This window comes from Plectropomus leopardus, chromosome 18 (assembly GCF_008729295.1).
Source record: "Plectropomus leopardus isolate mb chromosome 18, YSFRI_Pleo_2.0, whole genome shotgun sequence".
NCBI classification, from domain to species: Eukaryota; Metazoa; Chordata; class Actinopteri; order Perciformes; family Serranidae; genus Plectropomus; species Plectropomus leopardus.
Window position 1 is genome coordinate 21,695,313 of NC_056480.1, and position 27,135 is coordinate 21,722,447.

The 27,135-nt window shown below is 38.2% G+C and overlaps 1 protein-coding gene across 3 annotated transcripts; it reads left to right on the top strand.

Moving 5' to 3' along the window:
* Window positions 1-135: 135 nt before the first annotated feature.
* Window positions 136-25,603, top strand: LOC121958070 (synaptic vesicle glycoprotein 2A-like). Of its 3 annotated transcripts, none has more exons than XM_042506927.1 (14): window positions 136-167; window positions 1,218-1,335; window positions 6,354-7,097; window positions 9,098-9,278; window positions 11,373-11,524; window positions 11,973-12,106; window positions 12,264-12,353; window positions 13,621-13,728; window positions 15,788-15,876; window positions 15,968-16,132; window positions 16,246-16,379; window positions 20,749-20,955; window positions 21,043-21,202; window positions 23,290-25,603. In XM_042506927.1, the coding sequence occupies exons 3-14, from the start codon at window positions 6,488-6,490 to the stop codon at window positions 23,471-23,473; spliced, it is 2,214 nt and encodes a 737-aa protein (XP_042362861.1). In that variant the 5' UTR covers window positions 136-167; window positions 1,218-1,335; window positions 6,354-6,487; the 3' UTR covers window positions 23,474-25,603. The 3 variants fall into 3 exon arrangements, with proteins under 3 accessions (XP_042362861.1, XP_042362864.1, XP_042362862.1); XM_042506930.1 differs by lacking the exon at window positions 23,290-25,603 and adding an exon at window positions 21,792-21,897; XM_042506928.1 differs by lacking the exon at window positions 136-167 and having other exon boundaries at window positions 1,165-1,335.
* Window positions 25,604-27,135: the final 1,532 nt, after the last annotated feature.

The following is a 27,135-nucleotide window of genomic DNA, read 5'->3' on the forward strand; positions in this document are numbered from 1 at the left end:
TCACAGTCACTCCCTTTACCGACATTGCCTTCCTCTGACTCGCCTTCTTCATCTGATTCGTAGTAAAGGCACCAGCCTTCTGTCCCTGGCCTCAAGAACTGCTTCTGCATCCTTGGTTCCTATTTACCTGTGTGCTCAGGGTTACCATCTAACGACAGCGCTACAGTGTAAGTGTTCCAGTCTGCTAACCTGTGCACGTAGATGTTGAAAAACTTAGTTATGCCTTTATTTCAAGCTGACAAGATCATTGTAATTCACTTTTTTTTACTGGCCTCCCAAAAAAACACCAATGAGAGGCTTTAGCTCATTCAAAACTCTGCACTGGCTTCCTCTTACATTAGAATTGGTTCCAAGGCCCTTCTTCTTGTATATAAATTCTTACATAGGCTTGGACCATGGATGTATTATTGTTGAGTTGGCTCAGAGGCTACATTGTTAACATCCTTGTTAACTATTTGCCACCAAGAACATCTGCTGCCTATTTATTGAAGGATCCCAGCAAATGAACTGTGATGAACTGTGAGGTTACAACACAACTTGTTACAATGATGGGGGCACACACACCAAATCCTGCTTTGGTCTCCCAAAAGTCTAGAACCGGCCCTGCCATCTGCAGACTGTAGTACTACACAGTCTTAAGACAAACATAAACAACTAAAATTATGACTATTTCTAACATTCATAGAGAAATTTTATCTGAATGGTGAGCCACAGATGATGACATCACGCTGTCTGAGGAAAGCTCACGTTTCTACATAGCAGGTCTTGATGCAGCAGAAGGGATCAAGAATATGGCAAGTGGTTGGCATGGCAACAGGAGTCAGGTGTACATGCACGTGTGTGTTGTCTGTGCGCACAATTTGATATTCATGTGTACAGACAATCTATTTGTAAAAAAGCAGACGGATGAGAATAACGTGTTTGTGCACGCATGCGTGCGACGGTACACATGTATAACATGTTTATATTAAATTCTTAACATTTTATGCTCATAGTATAATTAGATGTGAAAAACAACGTAAATTTCACGAGCTTAAAGCGGCAAACGCGTGTGCAAAACTGGAGGAAATGTGTGCAGAAATTCGCCAAACCCCTCCAGATATGAAGGCGTTAATGTGCCCGTGCGCTCGTGAGGGTTTGCATTGGGGGAGGGGACCCCTGCACATCACTGAGTGAGTGTGGATGGCGTGGGCTTCTCTCTCCTCCAAACCGCACAGCATCATCATCACTCGGTTCACAGCAACAGCCTCGTACGCATCCTCATCCTCATCCTCCTCCTCATCCTCCTCATCACCATCTCCGGGCTGAAGAGGGAATCACATCGCCGGAATAAAGGTGAGTGTGAGTATAATATGAATTAACGGATGATGACGTCTTATAAAGCCTTTATTATATATTTTTTGCATTAAGACATAAAAAGGAAGAGGCGATGGGCGTGTTCTGCAACCGTTTGCTTCACACAGCAATTAAGATCGATTTTGTGAATCGGCCTATAATCTAATCCAAGTCGTGACAAGCTGCTGGCAGTGTAATTTCTAAGAATGAGCACAGATGTCAGGATGCACGCGAGCATACAATCGGGTGCTATTTATGTCAGATTCATATTTTAATCCGGCTGTATTTGTGGGCTGTGTAAATTGGCCTGTTAGCGAGAAGGCCTTTTTTTCCTCTCAACATCAATGATTAGGACTGAACTGGAGGCTTAAATTTGCACAGATTTAATCATTCTCTGCAACTGCAATTGTTGCTTCTGAAAAATAACCCTAGAAGTCACCAAAACACCACAAATATTAGCCCACAGCCCCTTTATGAATAAGCCTGGTAGAGCATGATATTGAGAGAGCGATTTTTGTGATTTTCATTTGTCGTTAATGATGCTATCTCGATTTATCCAGATACTCCATCTTCATATTCTGATATAAACCCCGGTGCTTTAACCTTTTGCAAACTGAGCAAATTGGCTTGAATTCTCTCAAAAACAAGGTAAGAAAGCAATGAGCAACGAAAGAAAAAAAGACCAAACAATTAGTATGAAAAAAGCAAGAAAATTACCTGAAAAATCAGTAACAAATAAATAAAAAAAAAAAAGGAAAAAAAAACCCACAAATGACCTGGAAAAAATCCTTAAATATTCTAATAACTGATTAATTAATTGATCTAAATATTATGAGAATTATATAGGTTTTATAGTTTATATAGCTTTTTTTTCTTTTACTCTAAGTTTTTAAAAAATAAATTTCCAAATCTACTGAGTTGTCAGTTTGTGAGACATTTGTAATCTAGTTATTTGCTGTGTTTTTCCCATGATTTTAATGAAGTCGCACCAATGTGCTCAAGGTTCAAAGGTTTATATACTTGCGAAAGGCATATGAAAGCAGCACGAGAAAAGCGATGTCCTCTGGGTTTCAAAGGGTTAATACGCTTGTGTGCATATGATGTGATGGCTATCTGCCCTGTTTGGTCTTGCAAAGGAAAGATGATGCTGATTGATTTTTTTGGAATGGGGAGAAAATAAAACCTAAGAAAGGGATTGCTCAAACCAGAGAGCAATAACATTCATCCTCCTCTTCCTCAGAGCTGCCTGCTCTTTATTACTGACAGGGCCGTGTGATGCAGGCTGCAGGGAGCTGTAGACGTGCTGTCAACTTGACGACATGAACAAAATGAGAAAAGTGGGTTTAAGTTTTGAGTCTGCCCTGTGTTTGCCTTTGCACTTTTGGTATTTGTGGAAAAAATAGATAAAAACAGGAATTAAAGGAACGCATTTGTAGCTTACCTGTTGCATTAATTCATTAGGTTGCAAGGTAGCTGTGCATCTATCTATCTATCTATCTATCTATCTATCTATCTATCTATCTATCTATCTATCTAATATTACTGCTTGGTCACCGTTAAGGTCTACACAAGACTCGCTAGGTATCCTTCTGTGTCTGCTGCTGACGTTCTAGGACGGCTTGCCAAATTATGCCTGTTAAATTTATTGTGTTGTTTCATATACAGTTGTTTTCACAAGAAATGTACAGTTACAGCTAATTAGATGCATGGCTCCTGGGTAAAAGCCTGGGGCATATTGGACTAACCCTCCTTCACTCCCAACCTATAGGGATTTTCCAGCTCCTCTATATTATGTTTTTGCCAGCACCGTTTCAAACTGAACCCGTGTCATACCTCTATGAAAGGTGCCTCTGTGCGTTAGTGTCTCACGCTGAACTCACTGACCAAGTGGCGGTATTTGATGAGTATGGAATGAGATCAAGCTGACAGAGCCTGATCGTTTTACCAGTATTTAGTCCTCTTTACACTGTCCTGCACACCTATCAGCTATCCTTGCTTATTGGCCTTGCCACAGTAGGAAGAACAATATTCATTATTAATATTAACACCTATGCTTTTTCTGCTGTGACAAGTCAACATCTCTGCTGTTGAGAACAGGCCCCTCAGACCTCTGCTCATGTTTGTAAGGGATAGTGATTACAGGCCTGTAAGTGCTCGAGTCTGAGATATTATTAGGTTAGTGTCCTACAGTTTAGCCTGGCCGACCAGCCCTGTGGGGTTGCTCTGATCTGTGCCAGTAAATCTGCTCATCATGCCAACTGTGACGGATCAGAGGCTGGAGATAATGTTTGAATTAAATTTAACATAAACAAATGAAAAACATCAGTATAAAGGCTGTATATTGTAGATAACTAGGCTTTTAAACATAGTTACTACCTACTTATGATGCACTAATTTACAGCAACCAAGAGATTTTGGTCCTAATGGCACCACTAAACAAGCAAGACTTTGGTTTCACTGGTATGATTAAACAACATCATCATGAAACAAACATTTAGCCTGCAGCTTTCACTGAGGATCCCACTACTAAATTTTTGTTTCTGTAAATTTTAAGACTGGGGTGGCTTTGTCTGATTGGCCTTAAATCTTTGAATATGGCAACAATAGATCAGTGTTTTCACACTTTGAGAAAAAAAAGAAAAAAACAAATAAAGATCAAAAAATTGAATAGGTTTTGTCTTGTGGCTGACTGTCTCTAGCCCTCTTATATACTATGTACCTGGCAGATTTTTAAAGCCCTGTCAGCCCATTATTACCCGTCAGACTGCATTTTGGAAACAGGGGTCAAAATGAGCGTTGCAGTGATATCTTTCATTCTTTTTGTTTCACTGCACCACAAAATCAAAGTGACACGTTTTATTGCGTGGCCACTCATTGCACACAGAGTGATATTACAACAGCATATGGATGTGGTTATCGTCAGTGAGCTACACGAGTCAGTGCCTTATGAATGGTCTTATCTCAAAAGGAGATGTAGCAGACAGCTGAAATTGACATCAGTTTTCCGGCTTCTTTTTCTTCATTTCAAGCCTCATTTGTTTTAGTACACAGCTCCACTAAATCAGCAGTTGTCCGCTTTTTAATTTAAGGAACGTTTACGGCTTTAATCAATTAATTCACAAAGTCTACTTTATTAGTTTTCTTCAATATCGTTAATGAATTACCTAATCACTTAAACTCAACGACTTCCATTCTAGTGCAGGATTTTGTGTTCAGACTTTGAAAGAAATAATGACAAGGTGTTAATGTGTGTTGTGGGATGGCCACACAAACAGTGAAGGCCGATCCTTGGGAGCATTATATCAGTCACATTACATTTAAGTCATGGTCATGTACTGTAGCGCTTCGCCATGAACTTGAGCCGAGGCTTTCAGGGCATTTCCGCACCAAGACACATCCATTAAAAATCACTCTCGCCAACCAAGGCTTGATGTCTCGCCCTGTAATTACTGCTCGGGCCCATCTGTGACTCAGCAGTGAACACATGCTGGGCTGATATGGAAATGCAACAGGTGTAGTCTGGAGACACATCATTAAAGGCTGGTTAAGTGGTTTGGTTAGGTGAATGAAAAAAAGGACAAAGGTCAGTTCAAAAGAAAAGATGCATCTGGAAAAGAAACAGGCATAAAGCCCCCTCCGACATATATAAGACACCCAGATTGAACAAAATGACAACAAACAACACACTTTGTAGTCTCTCTGTGTTCTTTTTACTTCTCTTCTAGTCATTTTGTATCCTTGTGGTTTTTGCATTTCTTTGTAGTCATATTGTGTCTCTTTGTGCTTGTTTTGTGTCTCCCTGTGGCCATTTTGTAGGTCTATGTAGTTTTACAGCCCTTTGTAGTCGTTTGTGCCTCTCTGTGGTCATTTAGTATCTCTTTATCTGTATCTCTCTGAAGTAATGTTGTGCATCTTAGTGTAATTTTATGTCTGTAGTCATTTTGTTTTGAGACTGTGACTGTTTTGTGTCTCATTGAATTTACGTAGCTACTTTTTACATTTTGCATCTCTACATTTTGCAGTTATTTTGTGTCTCTGGTTGTTTTGTTGCTCATTGTAGTCCTTTTGTGTCTCTTTGCTGTCGTTTCACTCCTCTTTATATTCACTTGGCACCATTTTGTAGTGCTTCTGTGGTTGTCTTGTTGCTCTTTGTAGTCATTTTGTGTCTGTAGTTTTCTTGTTGCCCTTTGTAGTCATTTTAAATCTCTCTGCGGTGACTTTGCACCCCGTTGTGTCTTTTGTGGGTGTCTTATGTTTCTTTGTAGCCATTTTGTGTCACTGTGGTGCTTTTGTGTCTCTTTGTAGTCATTTTGTATCTATTTGAAGTAATGTTGAGCATCTTAGTGTAATTTAATGTCTCTCTATAGTTATTTCGTGTCTTATTGGTTGTTTTGTAGCTCTTTGTAGTTGTTTTACATCTTTTTGTAGTCATTTTTTTGACTATTTTGTGTCTCATTGAATTTGCGTAGCTACTTTTTACATTTTGCATCTCTATATCATGCAGTTATTTTGTGTCTCTGGTTGTTTTGTTGCTCTTTGTACTCATTTTAAATCTCTCTGTGGTGACTTTGCACCCCTTTGTGTCTTTTGTGGATGTCTCTTTGTAGCCATTTCACATTTCTTTGTAGTTTCTTTACATCTCTTTGTAGTCATTCTGACATTGTTTTGTGTCTTTTTGTAGTCGTTATACATCTTTGTCATATTCCCTTAGCATTTTTAAAAAAAATTTACAGACATTTTGTGTCACTTTGTAGTCATTTTGCACCCCTTTGAAGTAATTTTGTGTCTCTTTGGAGGAATTTATTTTTCCATCTTTTTTTCTCGTCTTTTTGTAGTCGTTATAACTTTCTTTGCAGATGCTGAACAACTTTTGTATTTTATTGTAGTCACAGGATTAATGGGCCTATTGGAAACAGGGGCCCAGGGGGTCAGAGGGGCTCTGTCACCAGTATGCCCACTATTCCATTGTAATGGGCCACCAGAAATGTGGTTAATTTATGTTTCTTTTTTCTTCTCAGATATAAAAAGAGCCTGTTGTCAGTCAAGTGACTGACATCTCTTCAAATCTGTGAGGTTTATCCTGAACAAACTGAAGCTTCAGGTGGCCTCTCCTATAAATCTTTGACCACATTTTCATCTTAACCCCTTTAAAATGGAAGACGGCTACCAAAACCGGACTGCCTTCATAAAGGGCGCCAAAGACATTGCCAAGGAAGTCAAGCGGCAAGCATCTAAGAAGGTCGGCCGCTCAGTGGACCGGATGAGCGATGAGTACAGCAAGCGCTCCTACAGCCGTTTTGAAGAGGATGATGACGATGACTACCCCGTGCAGGGAAGCCAGGATGGAGGCTATTACCGTGGAGACAGCCAGGCGGCCAATGACGATGAGGGTGGCCACAGTGACTCCACAGAGGGTCATGATGAGGATGATGAGATCTATGAGGGCGAGTACCAAGGGATTCCCAGGGCCGAATCGGGCAAGGGTAGCCTGGCTGGAGGCCCGGGTTCAGTGAGGGCTGGTGCTCAGCAGTTCAGAGATATCGGCGTGTCGGAGGCCGAAAGGAGGAAGGACCAGGAGGAGCTGGCTCAACAATACGAGACCATTTTACAAGAATGTGGTCACGGGAAGTTCCAGTGGACCCTGTACTTTGTGCTGGGGCTGGCTCTCATGGCAGATGGTGTGGAGATCTTTGTGGTCGGGTTTGTTCTGCCCAGCGCTGAGAAGGATATGTGCCTGTCTGAACCTAACAAAAGCATGCTAGGTAAGTCTCCTTTACAGGTGACTGTGTCTCCTGCTTCTGTTGTACAGCCTCGGCTTTAGCTTCATCAAATTTTTATGCTGCTTAAAGTAGAAGGTTCTTGTCCATATTTTCTTAAAACCCCCCAATGAATTGATCTACTCAACACGTTTGTTGTGAATCTAAAGCCTGATTGATCTTATTCCCCTGAGCTATAAAGCTTCATCGCTGTCCAAAAACTAATTAAGAACACATCACTGAGCCGCATTGCTACAGTGGGTGATGTGTTCCCTCATTACAATGAACGTGGGAACTCAGAGTCAATCTCAAACTCCTTTCCCACTGCACAAAAAAACACTAACACCCACGAACATCTGACTTTTGTATTTAATAAGAAACTATTGGCATTCAATCGCAGACCAAATTGCACTGCAGTAGTTGGCTCCAGCTCTGATTGGCTTCGATCAGTATTGATGGAAACACGACACCCAGGTGGACACGCTCCTTTCCAGCTCCATATAATAACGTGTTGCCACAAAATACCGTTGTATCTCCATCCAAGCAGCTCTTTGTTGACACCTCAGTGTTGGTTGCCATGTGCTGTTGTTGCCTGAACATAACCATGTGCAGTCATCCCATCATGTGCATTTGTTGACATCACGGTAGCAGCTTCCTGGAACATAAAGAGCAGATGCAGAAGGATGCTTAAATTGTAATATTTAGATGCAGAGGTCAACGGACAAAACTTCAGTATGTGATAAATTAGGTTGAGAACATGTTGTTAAGTAAAAATAAGTAACCACGATAACATTTTCACTGGCCTCCATGCTGTTTTCTACCATTTACCAACCTGTTTTCAAGCTCAACGTAATGATGACTGTGACACTCCAGGAATAAATCCAGGAAGTTATACTCATCAGCTGCAGAGTTGTGTACACAACTCTGGTCTATTTGCAATGTAAAGGCAATTGGTGGGACAGTGATATTACATACACTGTTCTGCTGCCAGGAATACCAAATAGGGTACCATATGTGTATTAATCCACCGCTTAAAATAGTCCCCAAAAATACACTTCACTTCATACTACAGTAACCAGCAGTTTATTTGGATACCACCATGAAATGTCCTCATTAAGGGATTTTTTACACCACAAGTTTCTGAAATTTTATGTAAAGAGTATGCAAAATAATGTACAAATAAACATGCACGAATGTGCATATAGTTCCACAACTCTATATGTAAACATTGGATGAAGCCAAGTTCAAAATTTTTGTTTTATTTTGTTGACATATTAAAATTAAAGGCTTTTACAGAGGGGATTTATGTCTTTTTTTCATTTCATATATCAGAGAGCACTGTCATCAGCCATTTAAAAAAATCAATTTTCTCGATGTTTTTAGGAACAAAAATTTATATAAATGAGGCTATGAGTGGTATATTAACAAATCTCTAAAAAAAACAGATAAGAAAAAAAAAAAATAAATAAATAAAAAATAAAATTTTAATATGCAAATAAGGCATAATCTACTTAAATATGCACTTCTTTGCATACGTTAATTGATTTTGAAATAAATCACCTAAAAATGTATATTAGCCATTTTCTTTTCACTGCTTTGAAAGATGATATATTATAGAAGCAGAAAAGCCCAAAATCTCAAAATTGACTTGTGCATGAAAAAACTATGTTTTTACCCGGAGTGTCTTGTCTTAAGAAAAAAATGAAAGGTTCAAGTCTTTTGTAGAGTTAAGGCTGAGGGCTTGAGAGATGGACTTATTGGTTTTTGGTATTTTTATTTATTGACAAAAAGAAAAGTAAAGAATAACGCCAGATTTTTCAAAAAGAGGAGAGTTTTATTACTCTCCATATTTGAGCGACTGTCAGTTTGTCTCGGGAGGCCAGCTGTCAGCAGAGTAAGCATAAAGCTGAAAAGCCCATAAACAGTAGGAGTTTAACAGAAATAAAGGAGACAAGACAGACTTATTTCTTGCTTTAATAGATTCATTTCCTTTGCTCTCTCCACAGGTCTGATTGTATATTTTGGGATGATGGTTGGGGCTTTCCTCTGGGGGGCTCTGGCTGACCGGATAGGCCGTCGCCAGTCTCTTCTCATCTCGCTTTCCATCAATAGTGTCTTCTCATTCTTCTCCTCCTTCGTCCAGGGCTACAGCACCTTTCTGTTTTGCCGACTCCTCTCAGGTGTTGGGTAAATTCAAATATACTTTATATATTATATTCATATGTATATGCATGGGCCACTTATTCAGATCTGATTTCTGAGTCACTTCACTGTAGCACAGGATGTGTTTTAGTTTACAAGGAGCAATTCACAGTCATTAACACTACAGTCCAGCAGGACCCAAGGGAAGACAAAAAGTCAAACTCAATAACCAGTCTGAATATTGACATGATAAGAGAGCAGTGGAGCCTGATAAATAAACAACAGTGCTGCTCCCCTTTGTTACTGAGGAATATCTAAGCTTTTCATAAAAGATGCAATGATAAAATGTATCACCTGTGTTGAAGTGCACCACTATTAATGTTTACCAGTTGAAGAATAGTCTTCCCATCATTAAAAAATAGCAGTTACTCAGATTTAGTGAAGTGGCACGTTGAAATGCTAAAATCATTACCAAAAATCAATCACTTTCCAACGAAGCTTTATGAAGGGGAGTTCTGCCCCAGTGTGATGGAGTAATGCAGCAAATAATCCACAAAACAATAATTCAAAGTAAAAGTGACTGACAAAGTGAATCAGCACTTTAAATAGCCAACGTGGTATATTTAAAATTAAAACAAATTAACTTACCTGTTATTTCTTAGTACAAAAATGTTGTAAATCTGTGCGCTCAAATTCTTAACATGTTAAGATCCCCCCGTCCATTCCAAAGGACAGAGCTTCTCTAGGATGTCGAGATCTATGAATGCTGTCATGTGACTCCAGCCAAACGCACAGACTTTTTTTTTTGACTGGATGTCTGTAAGCCAATCACAGTGTTTGTCATCATCAAAGGGGACAGCAGTGGAGCCACACCCTTTTTTTAAGCTTGACCGACTGTGAGGCCAGGAAGAAGCGAAAGGCAGGTTTCAGTCTATTAACCATATTGTTAATGTGGATAATATCTGTTTAAATTGTTTTTAAAGTAAACATGAGATGTTATTATACATCAATTAGTCATATGAAAGGTTTATAGCTTTTACTCAGGATTTTAAAAAAAAATATCTGTCCATTGAAATGGAAGGTGGATCTGAGTGTCACGGAAAATGAACAGGGTAATAGTGTTTTTATAGAGAAATACTATTCTGATGTGATTTTAGAATGATACAGCTTATAATGCAGTTTATTGATTATGTTTATAGAATATTAATCTCTGGAGGTTTTCTGGAGATACTTTAGAAATTCTTATCTAAAAAGAATAGATATCTAAAAATATGATCAATATATTTTTTTAAAAAAAGCCCCCGATCTAATAATATGTCATTCCGTTTACACATAAAAGCCCTCAAACATAACATATTGTTGATCAAAAACCTAAGTTATGGGTGCAAAACATATACTGCTGGGTAGGTCATTTTATAATAATACATCATTAATTATTTGATTATATTTAGTATTATTAATCTGAGTCTTCAAACTAACTAAAGCAGACAGTTAATTTAGTGCAATAATATTTCCCTCTGAGATATACAGTATATAGGAGTATAAGTACTGTGTAGCATAAAACAGAAATACTTAAAAATTCTATACATTTCAATGATGACAGTTGCAAAGTATTAATTTTCTACACAATACTAATCACTAACACTACTAATATTTTTAACATGTTTTATAATTGATCTGGAAAGTAAAAAAACAACAGTTTTACAAGTAAATAAGATGTCAGAGTGCATTAAGAAAGCATCAAAATAGAGCTTGCTTTTCAAAAAAAAGAAAAGAAAAAATCCTTCCAGCTAAGCCCTCATTGTTCACAGATCTTTAAAAAACACCTTGTTCAAATCATTTATTGTAATTTTTACTGAAAGGGGATTTATATTCCTTGTTCATTAGAATGGACAGAAAAAAACACAAAATAAAGTATCCAACATTAAAAAACATCTTTTGCTAATCCCCTATAGAAATAGTGAATTTCTAACAGATATAGAAATCTGCATAGATAAATCTATAGAAAACTACTTTAAGTGCATTTAGGGTAGAAATCAACTATTACAATTTTTTTGTGTGTGTTTGGAACATAATTAGACTATTAACTGTTTTCAAAAGAAGGTACATTTTCACTCAGTTGGTCTTTGATCTTTGCAGGATTGGTGGCTCGATTCCCATCGTTTTTTCCTACTATTCTGAGTTTCTGTCCCAAGAGAAGCGTGGTGAGCACCTCAGTTGGCTCTGCATGTTCTGGATGATCGGGGGAATATATGCATCTGCCATGGCCTGGGGTATCATCCCACATTATGGTGAGTACAGTAAGATATCCTCTGCACTGTCCAAACTCATCATCCTCATGTTGATTTACGCTAAGTCTGTTGAGCCGACAGACATCAGAGTGGTATTTTCTCATCTAAGTCTTTGCCAGAAAGCACATAGCTTTTCCAACTATTCTTTCACATTTTGATATTTTTGCAGCAATTTGGAGCTTTAGACTTGGTTGATAAAATCCTGCAGGTTTAAGCTGGTTTGTTTGCAAGCATCTTTTGAGAGACTCTGCACTGTGGCTGACCTCTCACTTCGCTGGAGGGCGTAAAAATAAGAACATGGTTCATTCAGTGTCACATTAGATTAAATATTCCCCAGCCTGTGGTTTATAAGGATTGATTGTATGACCTTTTCGGGTATTGACTTGACCCACATTTGTAGGGCAAAAGCTCATTTCTTTGTGTTTTTTTTTTTTTTTTGTCTTCTCAGGATGGAGCTTCCAGATGGGCTCGGCGTATCAGTTCCATAGCTGGCGTGTGTTTGTGTTAGTGTGCGCATTTCCTTCTGTTGCCGCTATCGCTGCCCTCAGTGCCATGCCTGAGAGCCCACGCTTCTACTTAGAGGTTAGCAGATGTTCTTGTTGACATTCTAGTCTGACAGTGTTAGCTGGTTTCACTTATGTATGAGTTAAATATTATATGTCTTGAGTAAAAACAATTTGTTCTTCTGAATGTTTAAATTAAAGGGACAGAATGACTTTTTGTTTTGTTTTCCAAACAGAACGGCAAACATGACGAAGGATGGATGATTCTGAAGCAAGTTCACGACACTAACATGCGAGCAAAGGGGTACCCAGAGAAAGTGTTTTCTGTGAGTATTTTTGAGAAAATTTTGTTATGTTGATTCATACTGTTTTCAACAGCTCAACTTTTGAGACATTTTATGCCTTTATTAGATAGCAGAAAGGTAGGGAGAGGAGAGAGACATTAGCAATGTCATCAGAAATCAGAAATACTTCATTGATCCTCAGGGTTCCCAACCCCTAGTATGGGTCACCAAAGCTTCACATGGGTTGCAAGACTTTGGTGCCCAGCTGGCATCAGTTTCTCAGTTTACTAAGTTAATAAAAAATGTGCCTTAAGGATAAAGGTTGGAAACCACTGGCATAGAGAGTTATTAGACATGCAAGTTTTAGTGTGACCTCTTTTTCCACTCAGCATGTCTTAAACACCTTGGGCAGACAATTTGAGATTTACAATACTAAACTTCTGGTTTATTCACATCAGGTTGCATTTAAGACATGTCCAAAGCTTAATATTGATTGTTTTAGCTAGTTTTTGCTATGATTGTACAATTCCACCATTTACACTATATATTGACTTCAGTCCAAAGACTCCAATTTGTTCTGACTTTTTTGGTGTTTGGTGTTTGTCTGTTTTCTTTTTTTATATCTTAATTAAGAGACTGAGTAATGTATAGATATATATCCACATTACAGCTTTGCTAATACAACAAATCTATGTTGGCCTAAGACTTTTGCACAGTACACATACAGTACAGTACATATACACATAGTATGTGGATCATATGTTAAAATATGCATACAAAAGTAGTGTAAGTGAGAATAAATTAAGATACTGAAAATAATATTAGACAATCTAATAATTGCATTTATTATTGTGAAGGGCTGCACAAAATTATTAGTCACTATTGCACAATTGAAAATATGGTAATAAATAAAATAATTATATGATGACAGGTGAATTAAATGAGAAATTTGTCATGTTTTAAGTGGATATTCAGTCAGTACTGATGGTAGATGCAGTCACTTGAAGCCAAAAAATCCTCAGTGCATGCTCTGTTGATAGAGAAGCTGAGTTTTTCCGAGTTTAACTTTCCCCGCCATGAATGCAGTGACTATATACAGTACAAGGGTGCCCTGCGAAATAGCAGTGATGCATTCTTATATAGGGGAAAAGAAAAACAATATTCTTAATGTTTGCTTCATCCGTTTCCTCTCACTGTGTTATCTGCCTGATATTCCTCTATGAAATTTCGGAAGAAATGCCACATGTTTTAGTTAAAAACTATCACTCTATGACATCTGGCTGAAGGACTTTCCTCTTTTCTATCCAAGGTCACCACCATTAAGACGGTGAAACAGATAGATGAGCTGGTGGACACTGGCACTGATACTCCAGTCTGGCAGCGCTACAGGCTGAAGATTATGAGCCTCACACAACAGGTGAGTAAAGATTTGATGTCAGTTCTGAATCACCACTGTGGCCAAGTTTTAAAAGCATGAATTAAAACACCCCTTAAGTCATATCTGAAATCCCAGCTCCTTTGAAAAGAAGAATTTTACCACAATATGAGGCTGTGGCCCTTTACAGCTCAGGGTTGGCTGTATGTGGCCTCAGTTGAGCTGGCAGTGGTGAAAATGAACAGTGTGAACGAAAGCGTAGGTGGCAGCAGCTACGAGGCTGAAAATACCATATTTTCCCTCATTAATTATTTTTGCCTTTTTGACCTTAGTATGTTTTTATGTGTGTATTAAACCGGAAAGCAAATATTTTTTTCTCCCCCAGCTATATCCACATGCAGACTTTCCCTACTGCTCATTGTCTCCTCAATGGAATTTGTTGATATTTTTTTTGCATCTGTGACTGAATCATGAACAGGTTTGTGTTTGAGTTTCTTGTGTTTAAACTCGTGCTTTCATTTTGTTGCGCGTTGTTGCAGAACCACTGCTCCAGGAAGAAACTTGACCAGCTTTGTGCCTGATTTTAATTTGTACTCAGCCTACGTTCTGCTCCACGCCTACACCCTCCATTCTCTTCTGAATCTGCTACTGCACCACCTGCTTAATACCCACTGAAAAGTTTAAATTCCTAATGTTGAAGCTCTAATGATGTAGTTTGGTGAGATGTTTTTTGATGCACATCAGTAAAAAGTAATTATTATGTGTTATAATATGCTTATAGCACTGTAATTATAGAAGCACTTTAAAACCAAATGATAAAAAATAATCAAAAACAATAATCAAAACACATTTTAAAGCAGGTCAAGTATCATAATTAGTGCTGGGCATAGATTAATTTTTTTAATCTAGATTAATCTCACTGCAATCCTGTAGTTAATCTAGATTAATCTAGATTAAAATTATAGATTTGAATTTTGCCAAAGACATTCAAAATAATATCTATCTATCTAAATGATGAAAACGCATCACAAAATGCTTGAGAAAGCTGTTCTACTATAATATTTGGTAAAGAAAAATAATGTTCCATAAGATTTACTTTGGTGTTTAACTTTTTTTTATTTTGTTAAACACAGACATTTAGGAACACAGGTTCTGTCTCCATGTGGAAAAAGCTTTTTCCTGCTAACTGGAATGAACAGCAGAGGGCGCAGCCTCTGATAACATGACCCTAACTGAACTGTGGGCCTACATTAGAGGTCATGAAGAAGACCATTAACGGTCAGCAGCTTTGTGACACGGCTTGAGCCAATCACTCCAGTCTCTGCTTCTCCTTTTTCCACCACTCAGGCAGACCAGCTTCCGCCTTGTTCACGTCCCCTCCGCGTGAACAAGGCGGAAGGTAGGTATACATCCGCGCTTAAACAACAAAGTGAAATTGGTGCCTTGCTCACTGTATAGACCCAACTTAGTGAATAGTTTATCGCGCGATAATTTCCTTATCGCGCGATAAGAATCCCGCGTTAACGCAGCATGTTAACGCCGTTAACGGCCCAGCACTAATCATAATACTTCATAATAGCTATTTACTCACTGACATTTCTTGTTTTTGCAAGGATCATAGTGTATAAAGATTCTCATTTGTAATACGTTATAACTTTGACCTTTTAAGTCTCCTTAAATGCTTTATAATGTGTCATGGTAAACATTGTAAGAATTATAGTATTCATGATTGCTTATCATGTTATATTTAATAATACAATACAGACACACTGAAGCTATAAAAAGTGTTACCGTAGTCTCCCTGTTGGATCCATGTTAAGATCTTTGGAAGGAGAACATTTTAGATAAACCAGCCCAGCTGCTGTCATGTTGTGTTCAAGATTTACCAGTATAAAATTTATTTCAGTGCTACAAATGGCATGTTAGTATCCAGAAATGTCAGCAGAAATATCCCATTATCATCAGATTAAAGTAGAGCATACGTGTGTTAAAAATAACATAATTATGAATGAGAAGAATCTGACAGAGACTTTACTGTATATATCATCTGTTTCACTTTTGTCATTAAAAGTTTTGTGTTGTTTTTTTCTTCATGTTGCAGATACGAAATAACATTCTTGCCTGCTTCAGGCCAGAATACAAACGGACGACTTTCATGCTCATGGCTGTTTGGTTTACCATGTCTTTCAGGTAAACTCAAGACTCAATAAAACTTTTGTTGTGTGGTGAATCAAATTTTTTTAGTCTTATCTCATCTGTCCTGACTTCACAAACTTTGCAGCTACTACGGTCTGACAGTGTGGTTCCCCGACATGATCAAGTACATCCAGAAGCAGGAATATGAGTCGCGTACAAAGACTTTCACTAAGAAAAAAGTGGAGCATGTCACTTTTAACTTCACCCTGGAAAACCAAGTGCATCGCGAAGGACACTTCTTCAATGACAAGTGAGTGTTTTGTGAGCTACAGTTTTTGTCTTTTGTTAAACAGTCAGATTTGATCAAAAGTCAAGCACAAGATCAAAACATGTTTGGTTAAAAACCTGTGATCTGTTTACCAGGTTCCTCAACCTGAAGATGAAGTCCATGGTGTTTGAGGACTCTATCTTTGAGGAGTGCTACTTCGAGGACATCACCTCCACACACACCTTCTTCAGAAACTGCACCTTCATTGCAAGTTTGTTCTATAACACAGGTAAATATGAACGGAAATTCATCATTGTGTTGTAGGTCAACTGGTTCTTCTCTTTAATCAGTCAGTCTATAATATGTTTAGGAAAAGGGAAAAAAACCTATCAAATGTACATAGAGCTCAAGGTGAGGTCTTCAAATAACTTGTTTTGTCATGACAACCATCCAAAATCCAATGATTAAACTGGCACTAATTAATGTATTTACACATCCAGGAGTCACAAAATCAAAACATCAACATTTATTTGGAGTCAAATTTCATGCCCCCCAGCAAATGTTAGTCCAATGTTAACTCTCCTTTTTGCTCTGTTTTTGGTCTCCACCTCACCTAAAGGTGAATGTCTGGGTAGCTGCTCAATGCTCCACTATGTTCACCAGCCACTCACTAATGTGGCTGTCTGCCTTTGGGTACCGGGCAGGTAACTTTCAGATGGTTTATTGAAGCTATGTTTGCTGTAATCAGCTGAAATATAAATTTTCAGCTTGGCAATCCATATCACAACTGAGCCATTTGTATTGAAGCAAATAGTGGACAATGTTTACAACTGGTCCTGGACAGAGCAATTAGATCTCAATGTAAAAACTGGAGACAAATATTAAGACTAATTGTAATTTTAATCATTTTAAATCATATCTGGATACAATCCGGAGACAAGACGATCATGTAAGGTATAAAGGGGGTCTATGTGAACATTTTAGAGAACCAGCAATAGGCGCTCATACTCATTGTGAAACAGTTGCCATTTGTTTAGGTTTATGCTTACTTTGTTAAGTTTTGGAAAAAAGAATAGAATGTCAATTAAATGACTTAAATAATGTACAAAAGTTAAGATATGTTAAATATGTGACACAAGTTATGTTAGTGAAGTTTGTTACATAAGTTAAAACAGGCTTAAGTCAATTTTAACTTCTGGTTTCACACAGGACACAAACAGCAGCCTCTTGGATGAAAGTCCTGTGTTTGTTTGAGCTTTCTATCCACCTTGACCTTCTCCATACGCAAACTTTGTCGCCCTTTATACTGCATCACCCGACTTCCTGTGTATTTTTTGATACATTGGTAGTATAAAAGTATTGACTAGTACAGATTTAAAATGATATTAAAAAAGTAAAAAACACTGATTAATCATTTCAGCACTAATTGTAATTTCATGGTAGATTAACAATACTGATACATAAAATATTTTTATGCAGCTGTTCAGCAAAAACATAAATCATTTTAATTAAATTTGAATTTTAAATTGCTTTATTGCAAGTAGAAATAGGGAAAAGATAAAACACAGATGCTCAGCAGGACTGCAACCATGGAAACATTATGTTGCTAGTATCCCTGGGTTACGCTGCAGCAGGACTGTTGCCATAGCGACATAAACAAATTCTTTTTGACAGCAGAGTGAAGGGACCAGATGAGAAACAATGCCTCAACATTATGAAAAACCAGATGTGGGAATGTGTTTAGTGGATAATCAGAACCAAAGCCTCATCTTGAACGTGAGACAAGACGAACTCACATGTATGTTTAGATGATATCATTTATGTGTTTAACTGTTCACAAAAATGCACAAAGAAGATGGAATCGTTTAAAGCGCCATGTGGTTATGTGGAAGCTGTCATCCGTGGTGGGTTTTTGTTGTGTGGTTTTTATTTCTGCTTTCAATCAACATGTCAGATTCTCCCTGAGAAAACAGATATGCTTATTTCTCTGTTTTCTTACTCCACGCCATCTTCACCTCCACAGGAACCGCCTCAGTAGCTTTTACAGCAGCATCTTCTCATCCCTAAAGCCAACAATACATTCTTTTATGTTTATGTCATTTGGACATCAAAAATGTTATGATCGTTCAGCACTTTAATGCCATACTCCCATTCATAAAGCTGTTATTGGTTACTGGTGTTGGGGCAGTTTCAGCACTGTCATCAGAAAATCTCATTGTGTAGTTTTGTGCGGCTGCAGGCAGAAAAGCATAAAGGGGAAGAAAGTAACAGGCCTTATAACCTCTTCTGAACTTTTCTGGGTTTTTTTTGTTATGCATTTTATAAAGTTCATAGTGATGGCTGCTGTTTTTATTTTTTTTAATCTCTGCCTGAAAGGAATTTTGATTAAAAACAGTCACTGGCGGAGAGTTGGCTGTGTGGTGTCTGTGCAGATGTCCTGGTTTATTTTGCTTAGAGATCAATCAGTCCTCTCTTTCCATGTTTTTGGGGAACCAACAATTCATGCAAATGTCCACATAGCTTTGGTTTTTGGAGGAACGGTGAAGTCAGATTTTGATAATCCAAAAAATAAAAATGATATGTGTATCATGCTTTCTTTAGCAATGATAGTACAGTGGAAACTGCTTGCCATACATGAATCAAAAAGCTTGGGACAGAATCATTCCTCTACAAATGCTATTTAAATAATTTCTTATACTAATGAACTATTTACAGTGTTTAAGTGCTTCCAGTGTTCATTTTGGGTCTTTTTATCCATGACAACATATGGAAAACAGTTTAAAACTACTCTTTTTGACTCACTTCCATGATGTTCCCTTCACTTCCGTTGCCTCACAGTAATCCATCTATGTCTAGCTGGCTGCCTGAAGCTGCTGCTGCGTGCAAATTGAAATTGTGGTGGGAAAAAGAACATGTCCTTCAGGATAGCTTGTGTTGTCAACTCTAAAAAACTGAGAAACATCTATGGGTGCTGGTGATGGAGACAGAAAATGTATGTAAAGGCACCATATATCATATTGTATCATATCGTATCATATCGTATCATAATAAACATGTCATAAAATATATAAATGTAAATTGTCAGGGGTGCTCTGCATAAGAAATTGGAAAAAATAAAAAAAATTTTAGAATAATGATCCACTTATAGTGATCAATATGACCTGGAAGGACATGATCTGAGACATTTCCACTGTATAACTAAACATTACAAATGCTATGTAAATCTACATTAAGCCATGTTTAAAAAATGTTAATAGACACCTTATATTAAAAAATGTTTTACCTTTGCATAATCTTTGCTAAAAAGGTCTTATCTTTGGTTGATATTTACTTCTACAATATTTTAGGAGAAAATAAATAGGTAGATTACATTACGTAAAGTGGAAACAGACATCATTTCAACTTCCACCCCTCTTGCATTTCCATTTGGGGTTATTGTTTGCACAGCTCTCACAAAGACAACTGGATCACTTTACGATTTCCTCAGAGGCATAATGGATCCCACAGCTTGTGCGATATCTAAAAAACTAGCAGCCCACGAATGGTGTTGTCACGTACTTGAAGTAATGATTCGTTTTAGGAAAGTAAAGTTGCATAGGTTAGGTTTTTGCAAAGTTAAGTTATGTAGATCAGGAAAACAACGGGGTGATAACATATCTTAAAATCACTCAAAGTCTGCTTGATTTGACATGGGACATAAATACAAGTCTCCTGGTGAAAAGTCTTTTGTTTCTTTTTGACTCAACCACCACCCCAGCCTGCCTCATTATGTGAACTTTTGCTCTGATATTACTTCCTTCTTTACTCCAATCAGCGCACTGGGTTTATGTGGATTCTATGCAAATATGGTGCATTACTTTTAGTACATATACACACGAACAGTGCATGAGTTAGCCGACCCTTTTTTTTGCTGGGTAAAGTTTCCCCAGTTACTTTGATTATTCCACCATCCACCATTTTCACTACTGGAACAGCAACTGCAAAAAATGTACACTGATACTCTTTCGTAACTGGGGATAGCTAGCTACTGTGGAAAATAAATGCACATCTTCTTCATGTTTTGGTGGCAAAAATGATTGATGCACCTTCCGTTGTGCTATAAATTGAGCCTTCATTTTCCCGGGGGGGTTGGTACTCAGTGGCAAGCAGAATTGAGTCGTAAAAGTGAGACTTATATGGAACCAATCTAAATGCACATGGTGTCATTATTCTGTGGCTATTAAATTGTGCAATCAACATTTACTTCGTAATGATTAGTTAAAGGAAAAAAACATATCTATTTCCACTTTAATTTTACCCCCCAAAAACATGCAGAGGTGGCAGAAGTTTTCTCAGACAGCAAAGAGCATCATCTCCAAACCTCCGCTCAGGATGCTTACAGCCTTAACAACCTTCATAAATAAGTGTGCGTTGCTTGAGGGGATTTAGATAAGAGTATCAACAATTTTACACTTTTTCAAAATCTCTCATATGGATTGTAGCAGCTGTACTGTCATAAAACACTGATTTTAAAATGAACTTGTAAAGGTTAGGATGATGAAAATAGGGTTTTTAAAAACACCCCCAGTGGTTATCACACTGCTGTAAATATTTTAATCAGTTCCCCAAATATTAATTTATTTCAGATCAATAACACTTCTCTTTCTCTCTCCCATCAGATTTGTTCAAATATAGGTTTGTCAACTGTAAACTGGTCAACAGCACGTTCCTCCACAACAAGGAGGGCTGCATGCTCGACTTCAGCGACGACTTCAACAATGCCTACATGATATACTTTGTCAACTTCCTGGGCACATTGGCTGTGTTGCCTGGCAACATTGTGTCGGCTCTATTAATGGACAAAATTGGGCGTTTAAGGATGCTGGGTAGGTGAATCTAATCAGTGCAGATAATTCACTTATTGCCAAAGAGGATACTTAATGTAATTCTGATTCCCTTCCCTCCCCGATCAGCCGGATCCAGTGTCATATCTTGTGTCAGCTGTTTCTTCCTGATGTTCGGCAACAGTGAGTCGGGGATGATCGCCCTCTTGTGCCTGTTTGGTGGCATCAGCATCGCCTCGTGGAACGCCCTGGATGTGATAACAGTGGAGCTCTACCCCTCGGATAAAAGGTACACATACTCGGAAATGTTTAATGGTTGATTTTTGCAAGGAGTCATGGTGAAAATGCAACACAGGGTTTATTAGTTATTCTTAGTTTTTCCAATATGTCTATTAATATTAATTTTAATGACACTTCTCTGCTGAAAAAAAAACCAGCTAAAAAACAGCTTATGGTGGTTGCTGGTTTTAGCTGGTCGGAGTTGGTCTTTGAAGGTCCCGGCCCAGGTCTTGCTTGTCCTTGATGGTTAGACATGCTGGTGTCAAGATGTGCACATTTATCTTTATGCATAACACATGATAGAAAGCTTAAACTGACATATGCCCTTTGCTTTTCCTACTTCCCCCTCGCACTGTTATTTCTCTTTAACCGAGGGCATTGATTTGGTCTCAGTTTTATAGGAACTTCAATGGATAAACCAGCTAAACTGACCATCACAAGCTATATGACCAGCGAAACCATCAAAATTTATGCAAAACATGCCTTAAACTGGTCAAAAAAGCTGGTCAACTAGCATAACCATATCAAGCTGGTAGAGTTGTTTTTTTCAACAGGGTTCTACTTCTGTTTTATTTGATTAATTTCATTTATTTTGGCAGAGAGTGGAAGAACTTCCTGCAGGTGCACAGGTGCAATTGTTTCAGTTGATTGGTGATCATATGATGTGTCCTCTTACTGCTGTCAAACATGCCTATTGATTGCAAATAAATGCACCCAAAGCATCAACAAATGAGATGATTCTTTTGTTGTTTTTGGCCTCTGGAGCGTTGCCTTTTCTCCTGAGTGTTCTGAGGAAATCCGACAATTCGGCTGTTTTTTTTTGAGGCAGAGCACTTAACTCAACTGAACTGAAGGTAAAAAAGGCTATTTAACACATTCATCCTTGTTTGTCTAATCCAGACAGAATCAGAGTGTAAAATTGAGCTAAACCTTAATCAAAGGAGCTGTATGCAGCATTCAGAGCATATTTATGCTTCAGAGCCTGAACCTGGATTGTCTGCACATAGTTCATCATGGAGGTAGCTGAGCTGGTGGCTAGCAGCTAATGGTGCTAAAAGTGTAGCACAAACAAACAGGGCTGTTTGTGCTGCAAAGGAGGCAACTGGAGGGTGGGTAGTACACTCCTGAACAACACCGTCCCACCACTGTGGATCAGGATGGCGTTAACCGTTGCAACCACTGTGTGACTGGAGTGCAGAGTGGCAGCCAGTGGGACACACACAGAGACTCACATGCACCCATGGTCTACCACAACAAAAAACAGAGAAGCTTGAATTACAACACAAACACAGGGAGCATGACTTAAAGGACAGATATGACGGTGGTGTCAGTCTTCTTATATCATTGTTGGCACGAAAGCAAAGAAGTTTATGTGGTCAAAATGTTGAAGCATTTCTTTAAAATTCCTTCAAATGTAGTTTTTAAACATTCTTGTTTTAATATTCATTAAATGTCCTTACATGATGGTCTGTTAATGTTTGGCATACACTTAATATCTGGCCATATTGCCTCATAAAAAGTAACTATACTATGTGAAGAAAAAGCATCACCTTAAGTCAAAGATTTCTGTGTGCACACAATGTTTGGGTATTTCACATATATAAAGGATAGATATAGGACTTTACTATAAAGCATCCTTTGATGACTCCTGGTCCTTATAGGACTTTATTTTTAAAAAGTTTTGCTTTAATAAGGGTACCTTAGGTTTGGCAGATTTTTACTATACATTTATATTATACAGAGGAAACAAAGCCCTTTGTTTGTTGCCTATTTGAATTTATTTTCTTTTCTGACAAATGTTTCACCACTTTAACTTTATCTTTCGTATGTATTTATTTGGGCTAGGTAATTGTCTTTACATGAAAAAACAAACAACAACTGGCAAAAAAAAAAGTGAATTTAGAATTTTGTGGTTTTATATTTTTTACATTTGCTTCCTATTTTGAGCAGTAAAGAGAAAATGAGTGTCTTCAAATACATTAATCTGGCACACTGAAGTAAGGAATTGATGATCAATATAAAAAAAAAAGCCTGCTCTTTGCATCAGTTGCTGAAACTCTTCACTGTGATTGTTTTTCTCCCTCTTCTTGTCTTCAGGACCACAGCGTTTGGCTTCCTGAATGCCCTCTGCAAGCTGGCAGCCGTACTGGGCATCAGCATCTTCCAGTCATTTGTCGGCATCACCAAGGCTGTACCCATCCTATTTGCCGCTGGTGCGCTCGCTGCAGGTAGTTTCCTTGCAACAAAGTTACCTGAAACACGAGGCCAAGTGTTGCAGTAAAACACAATGACCAACAGTGGGCAGCAGAGCACAGCTGAAGTGTGTGTTTGACAACTAAGAGCCCAAACATCCCTGAGAGCTTCAGTGCTGCCCGAGTCACACCAACAGAGCTGACTGCCATCCTCATTGTAAGCCCAGAATCCTTTGAAATATAGATTGCATCATTCAAAGTCTATTCAGAGAAGAGCAGAAAGAAAAACCTGTGTCAAGAATGCACAACTACTTCTGATTCAGCTGCACCGTCAGGTACCAAAAAACATCCAATCTTTTCAAAAACATGCACAGGGCGATGCAGTACAAATTGTGGTGTGCAGGAGAGGATCAGATGTTAATTTCTGGGAGTTTTCTCTCCCCAACCCACAGGTCTACAATATCAAACACAATTGAGAAGACAGATGTCAAATGAGGACTTGAGACTGCAAAAAGAAAAGCCATTTATGGGGATGCGGGAAAAGATTTAGTCTATGCGTGTGGTCGGTTTTCAGATGTGAATGTTTTTCTTTCTCGTCTGTCCTCAGCGGCCTCAGCGACCGGCTTTCAGTGCTGATTTTTCATTTGCTGCTTGTAGAATTCACTTTACATTTCCATTTGTGCTTTGGTGAAACATTTTTCTTTTGAAATGATCTCACAATGAATTCCAGGGTGAATGTTTTCTCTAACTAAAAAAAACAAAACAAAAAACGGCATGACCCTCGACCACTGCCTGCTGAGGCCAGACCTGTTTCTACCAAATAATATTCAAACATTCCAGTGAGGCTTGATTTTTGCAGAAACAGAGAATTCATTTTTTTCTTTGTCTCTGCATAATTCCAGTGTACTCCTCTGCTGAGCACAGACAGGTGAAGATGCATTTCACAGGATTCTCTGATGTAAATGGGAATAGTTTGATCCAGCTCCTCAGTGTTAAACTTATGTTTTTCCCTCCCTGTTGTTGAACTATACAGCTGTGGCAGTGTGACGTCCGCAACACGGGAACGTCTGTGGGACGGATTTTGGTCAAGTGCTAAATGTGAGAGCAGATGCCGTAGTGTAATATCTGCCTAAATTAGTCGTGTGAGTGTGCATGTGTGTCCTTGTTGTGTGAGACAAGAGAGAGTGTCTGCCATTTCATGCAAATCAGGGCAGCCATGTGGACCATATCTTAACTGATCCAACAGCAGAATGTACACAACAGCGGTCACACATTCATTTATACAAAATGATATCAAATAGAACTTGTTTAGTAGCTCAGGTGTGGTGAAATGTTTACGCCACGTTTACTGCTGGTATTATGTTTTAACGCCACTCCACTGAAAAAAAAAAAAAAAGTCCAGCTCCATCTTCCATCTCATACATAGCTGTATTAATTAGCCTTAATATGAAAACAAGTCATTGGACTGAGTGTGAAAGCTTTTTGCTAGCTTTTTGCAGAGCTTTCAACTGCATCTCACGCTTTCTAGCAGCTGGGTTGGTATTCTCAATGAAAACGTTTAATGTTTTGTCAAAATCCTTTGGTTGTGTTAATTTTTAATTTTTGGCCTCAATGCCGTATCCTTTCTTAAAGTTGTGTTAAAGCTAGGGTAGGCAGTTTTCTGGAGAAGGCAAAAAATGGCAGAAAATAGACCTCCTTCTACAGCCCTGCCCTCTCTGTCATAACGCCCTCCCACCAGACGGTCACAGGCACATATACACGCTTCTTACAATAACCCAGTGTTTCTCATATGTTGATTTATATAATTTTATTTAAATGTAGATTAGCAGACAATGCAATCACTTAGCCCCTCCTTGTCTTTTTATCAGACCATAAATGAGCCAAGTATAAGATAGCTAGAAACTAGGTGTGGAGACAACTCTTTAGTTAGTGGCCCTAGCGGTTCAAACTCAGCTAGCACTAACCCCGGCGCTGTTGATCTAATCTGTGCAATGGCAGCAACAAAAGGTTTGCTGATCTGGGAGCAGTCTGGGATTAAACCCCCTAGCGCTGCCTCTGAATTTGAGTTGCTCACTGAAAGTCTGTTCCATTCTGTAAAGTTCCTTTTAGATGACATACTTTAATCTGAAGCTCTAACTAACCTTAGCTACATAAACATGAGCTTAAATTATCAATTAATTAATTATTATTAACATCTCCTGCTTCACTGATATTTTTGTGTTTGTTTTCAGATTCTCTTTTTCATGTTTTTCTTGATAAGTCAACATTTTAGTGTTGCTTTGCAGTTGTTGTAAATACTGGAATAGCAACTTTCTCTGTAGAATTCTCTGCCACTGCATCAGGCTTTTACTGAAAGGACGTGCACATGCATCTGCATTTGTAGAGCAGCCAATAGGATTTCCATCTCTCTGAAATGACCTGTGATTGGCCTCCTGTCACAGGCTAAATTTCCTAAAGCTGGAGGTGCAGGAGTCTAGTATTTATGCTGATTGTTCTTTCATCGTTTTTTCCCCCTAATGATGCCAGAATAAAACCTCAGCTACCCCAGCTTTAATGAACCTTAAAAATCATGTTATGACTTCATTTTACTCATAAGCACAAATCAAACGGGACCAAAAGAAGAAGAATCAGTAAAGATGAAAAAGTCCTATTGATCAGGCTGTGCGGCACAAAGGGAAAACAGAAATTACAAATCTTGTCTGATTTAATTTTAAGGGCTCCTGTTCCTGTCATTCCTTTACTGTGTCCATTTGTGCCAGAAAAAGTGAAAAGTTATCCCTCACTGTGTTCCTCTATTATACTCTTAATTGATAACTACTTTTAAAAAACCTGTTGTGACTTTAATCTAAATTTGGACCCAATCACTCTAAAGAGAAAGCTAATTGAGTACCATTAGTATACATATCACTACTTCGGTATAATTTCTCCAAAGGTGTACATCAATATGTGTGCTGACAATCAGTGAGTGAGCATGTGGGTGCTGCTGCCGCCCAGTAGAGTATGCTGTTTGACCTTAAGACGTCCTCTGGATTGTGTGTGTCAGTGTGTGTTCAGGATGTTAGAGGCTTTGGCGCAGTCTGTAGGTAAAACACACACTTCAGAAAGATAGTAGAATTTATCTCAGCTAAGGAAGTTTGACCTCTTGAACAATGTATGTGTGAGAGTTTGCGTGTGTGTGAGAGAGAGAGAGAGAATTTAAAAGAATGATTCGACATTTTGATAAGTGCAATTATTCACTTTATTGCTAAGAGTCAGATGAGAGGATTGATACCACTCTCGTGTCTGTGCGTTTGGTGGGGAAGTAAAGCCAGGAGGTGATTAGCTTAGCTTAGCATGAAGACTTTTTTTAAGCAAGAAGATATTTTTTAAAATGTTTTTTATATAATTTTGTAGTTTCTCAGTAGTACTCCTAATGTATTCAGATCCAAGTATTGAAGTATGTATGTTTTAGCGCTGCAAGTTGAAAAATCCAGAAAAAAACTCAGATGAAGTAGACCTTTAAATGGACACTAAGTGCTGGAAGATGGATTTTATTTTTTCTGAGTCAGGCTAACTGTTTCCCCTGGTTTCCAGTGCTTATGCTAAGCTAAGCTTCATATTTAGCGTACAGGCATGAGAGCAGCATCAATTGAACTTTTAAAAAGAAAGCAAATAAGAGCATTTCCCAAAAATGTTGAACTATTTCTTGAATGCTGTCAAATCTAGGTGGCATTTTGAGGATCAAATCTCTCCTTTACTGTCTTGTGTGTAT

Bases quoted from the DNA above. Each gene is read 5' to 3' on its own strand.
- LOC121958070 (XM_042506927.1), top strand. From the start codon at position 6,488: ATGGAAGACGGCTACCAAAACCGGACTGCCTTCATAAAGGGCGCCAAA. The intron at 16,133-16,245 runs GTGAGTGTTTTG...TCTGTTTACCAG, and splicing joins GGACACTTCTTCAATGACAA to GTTCCTCAACCTGAAGATGA. The intron at 21,203-23,289 runs GTACACATACTC...TCTTGTCTTCAG, and splicing joins CTCTACCCCTCGGATAAAAG to GACCACAGCGTTTGGCTTCC.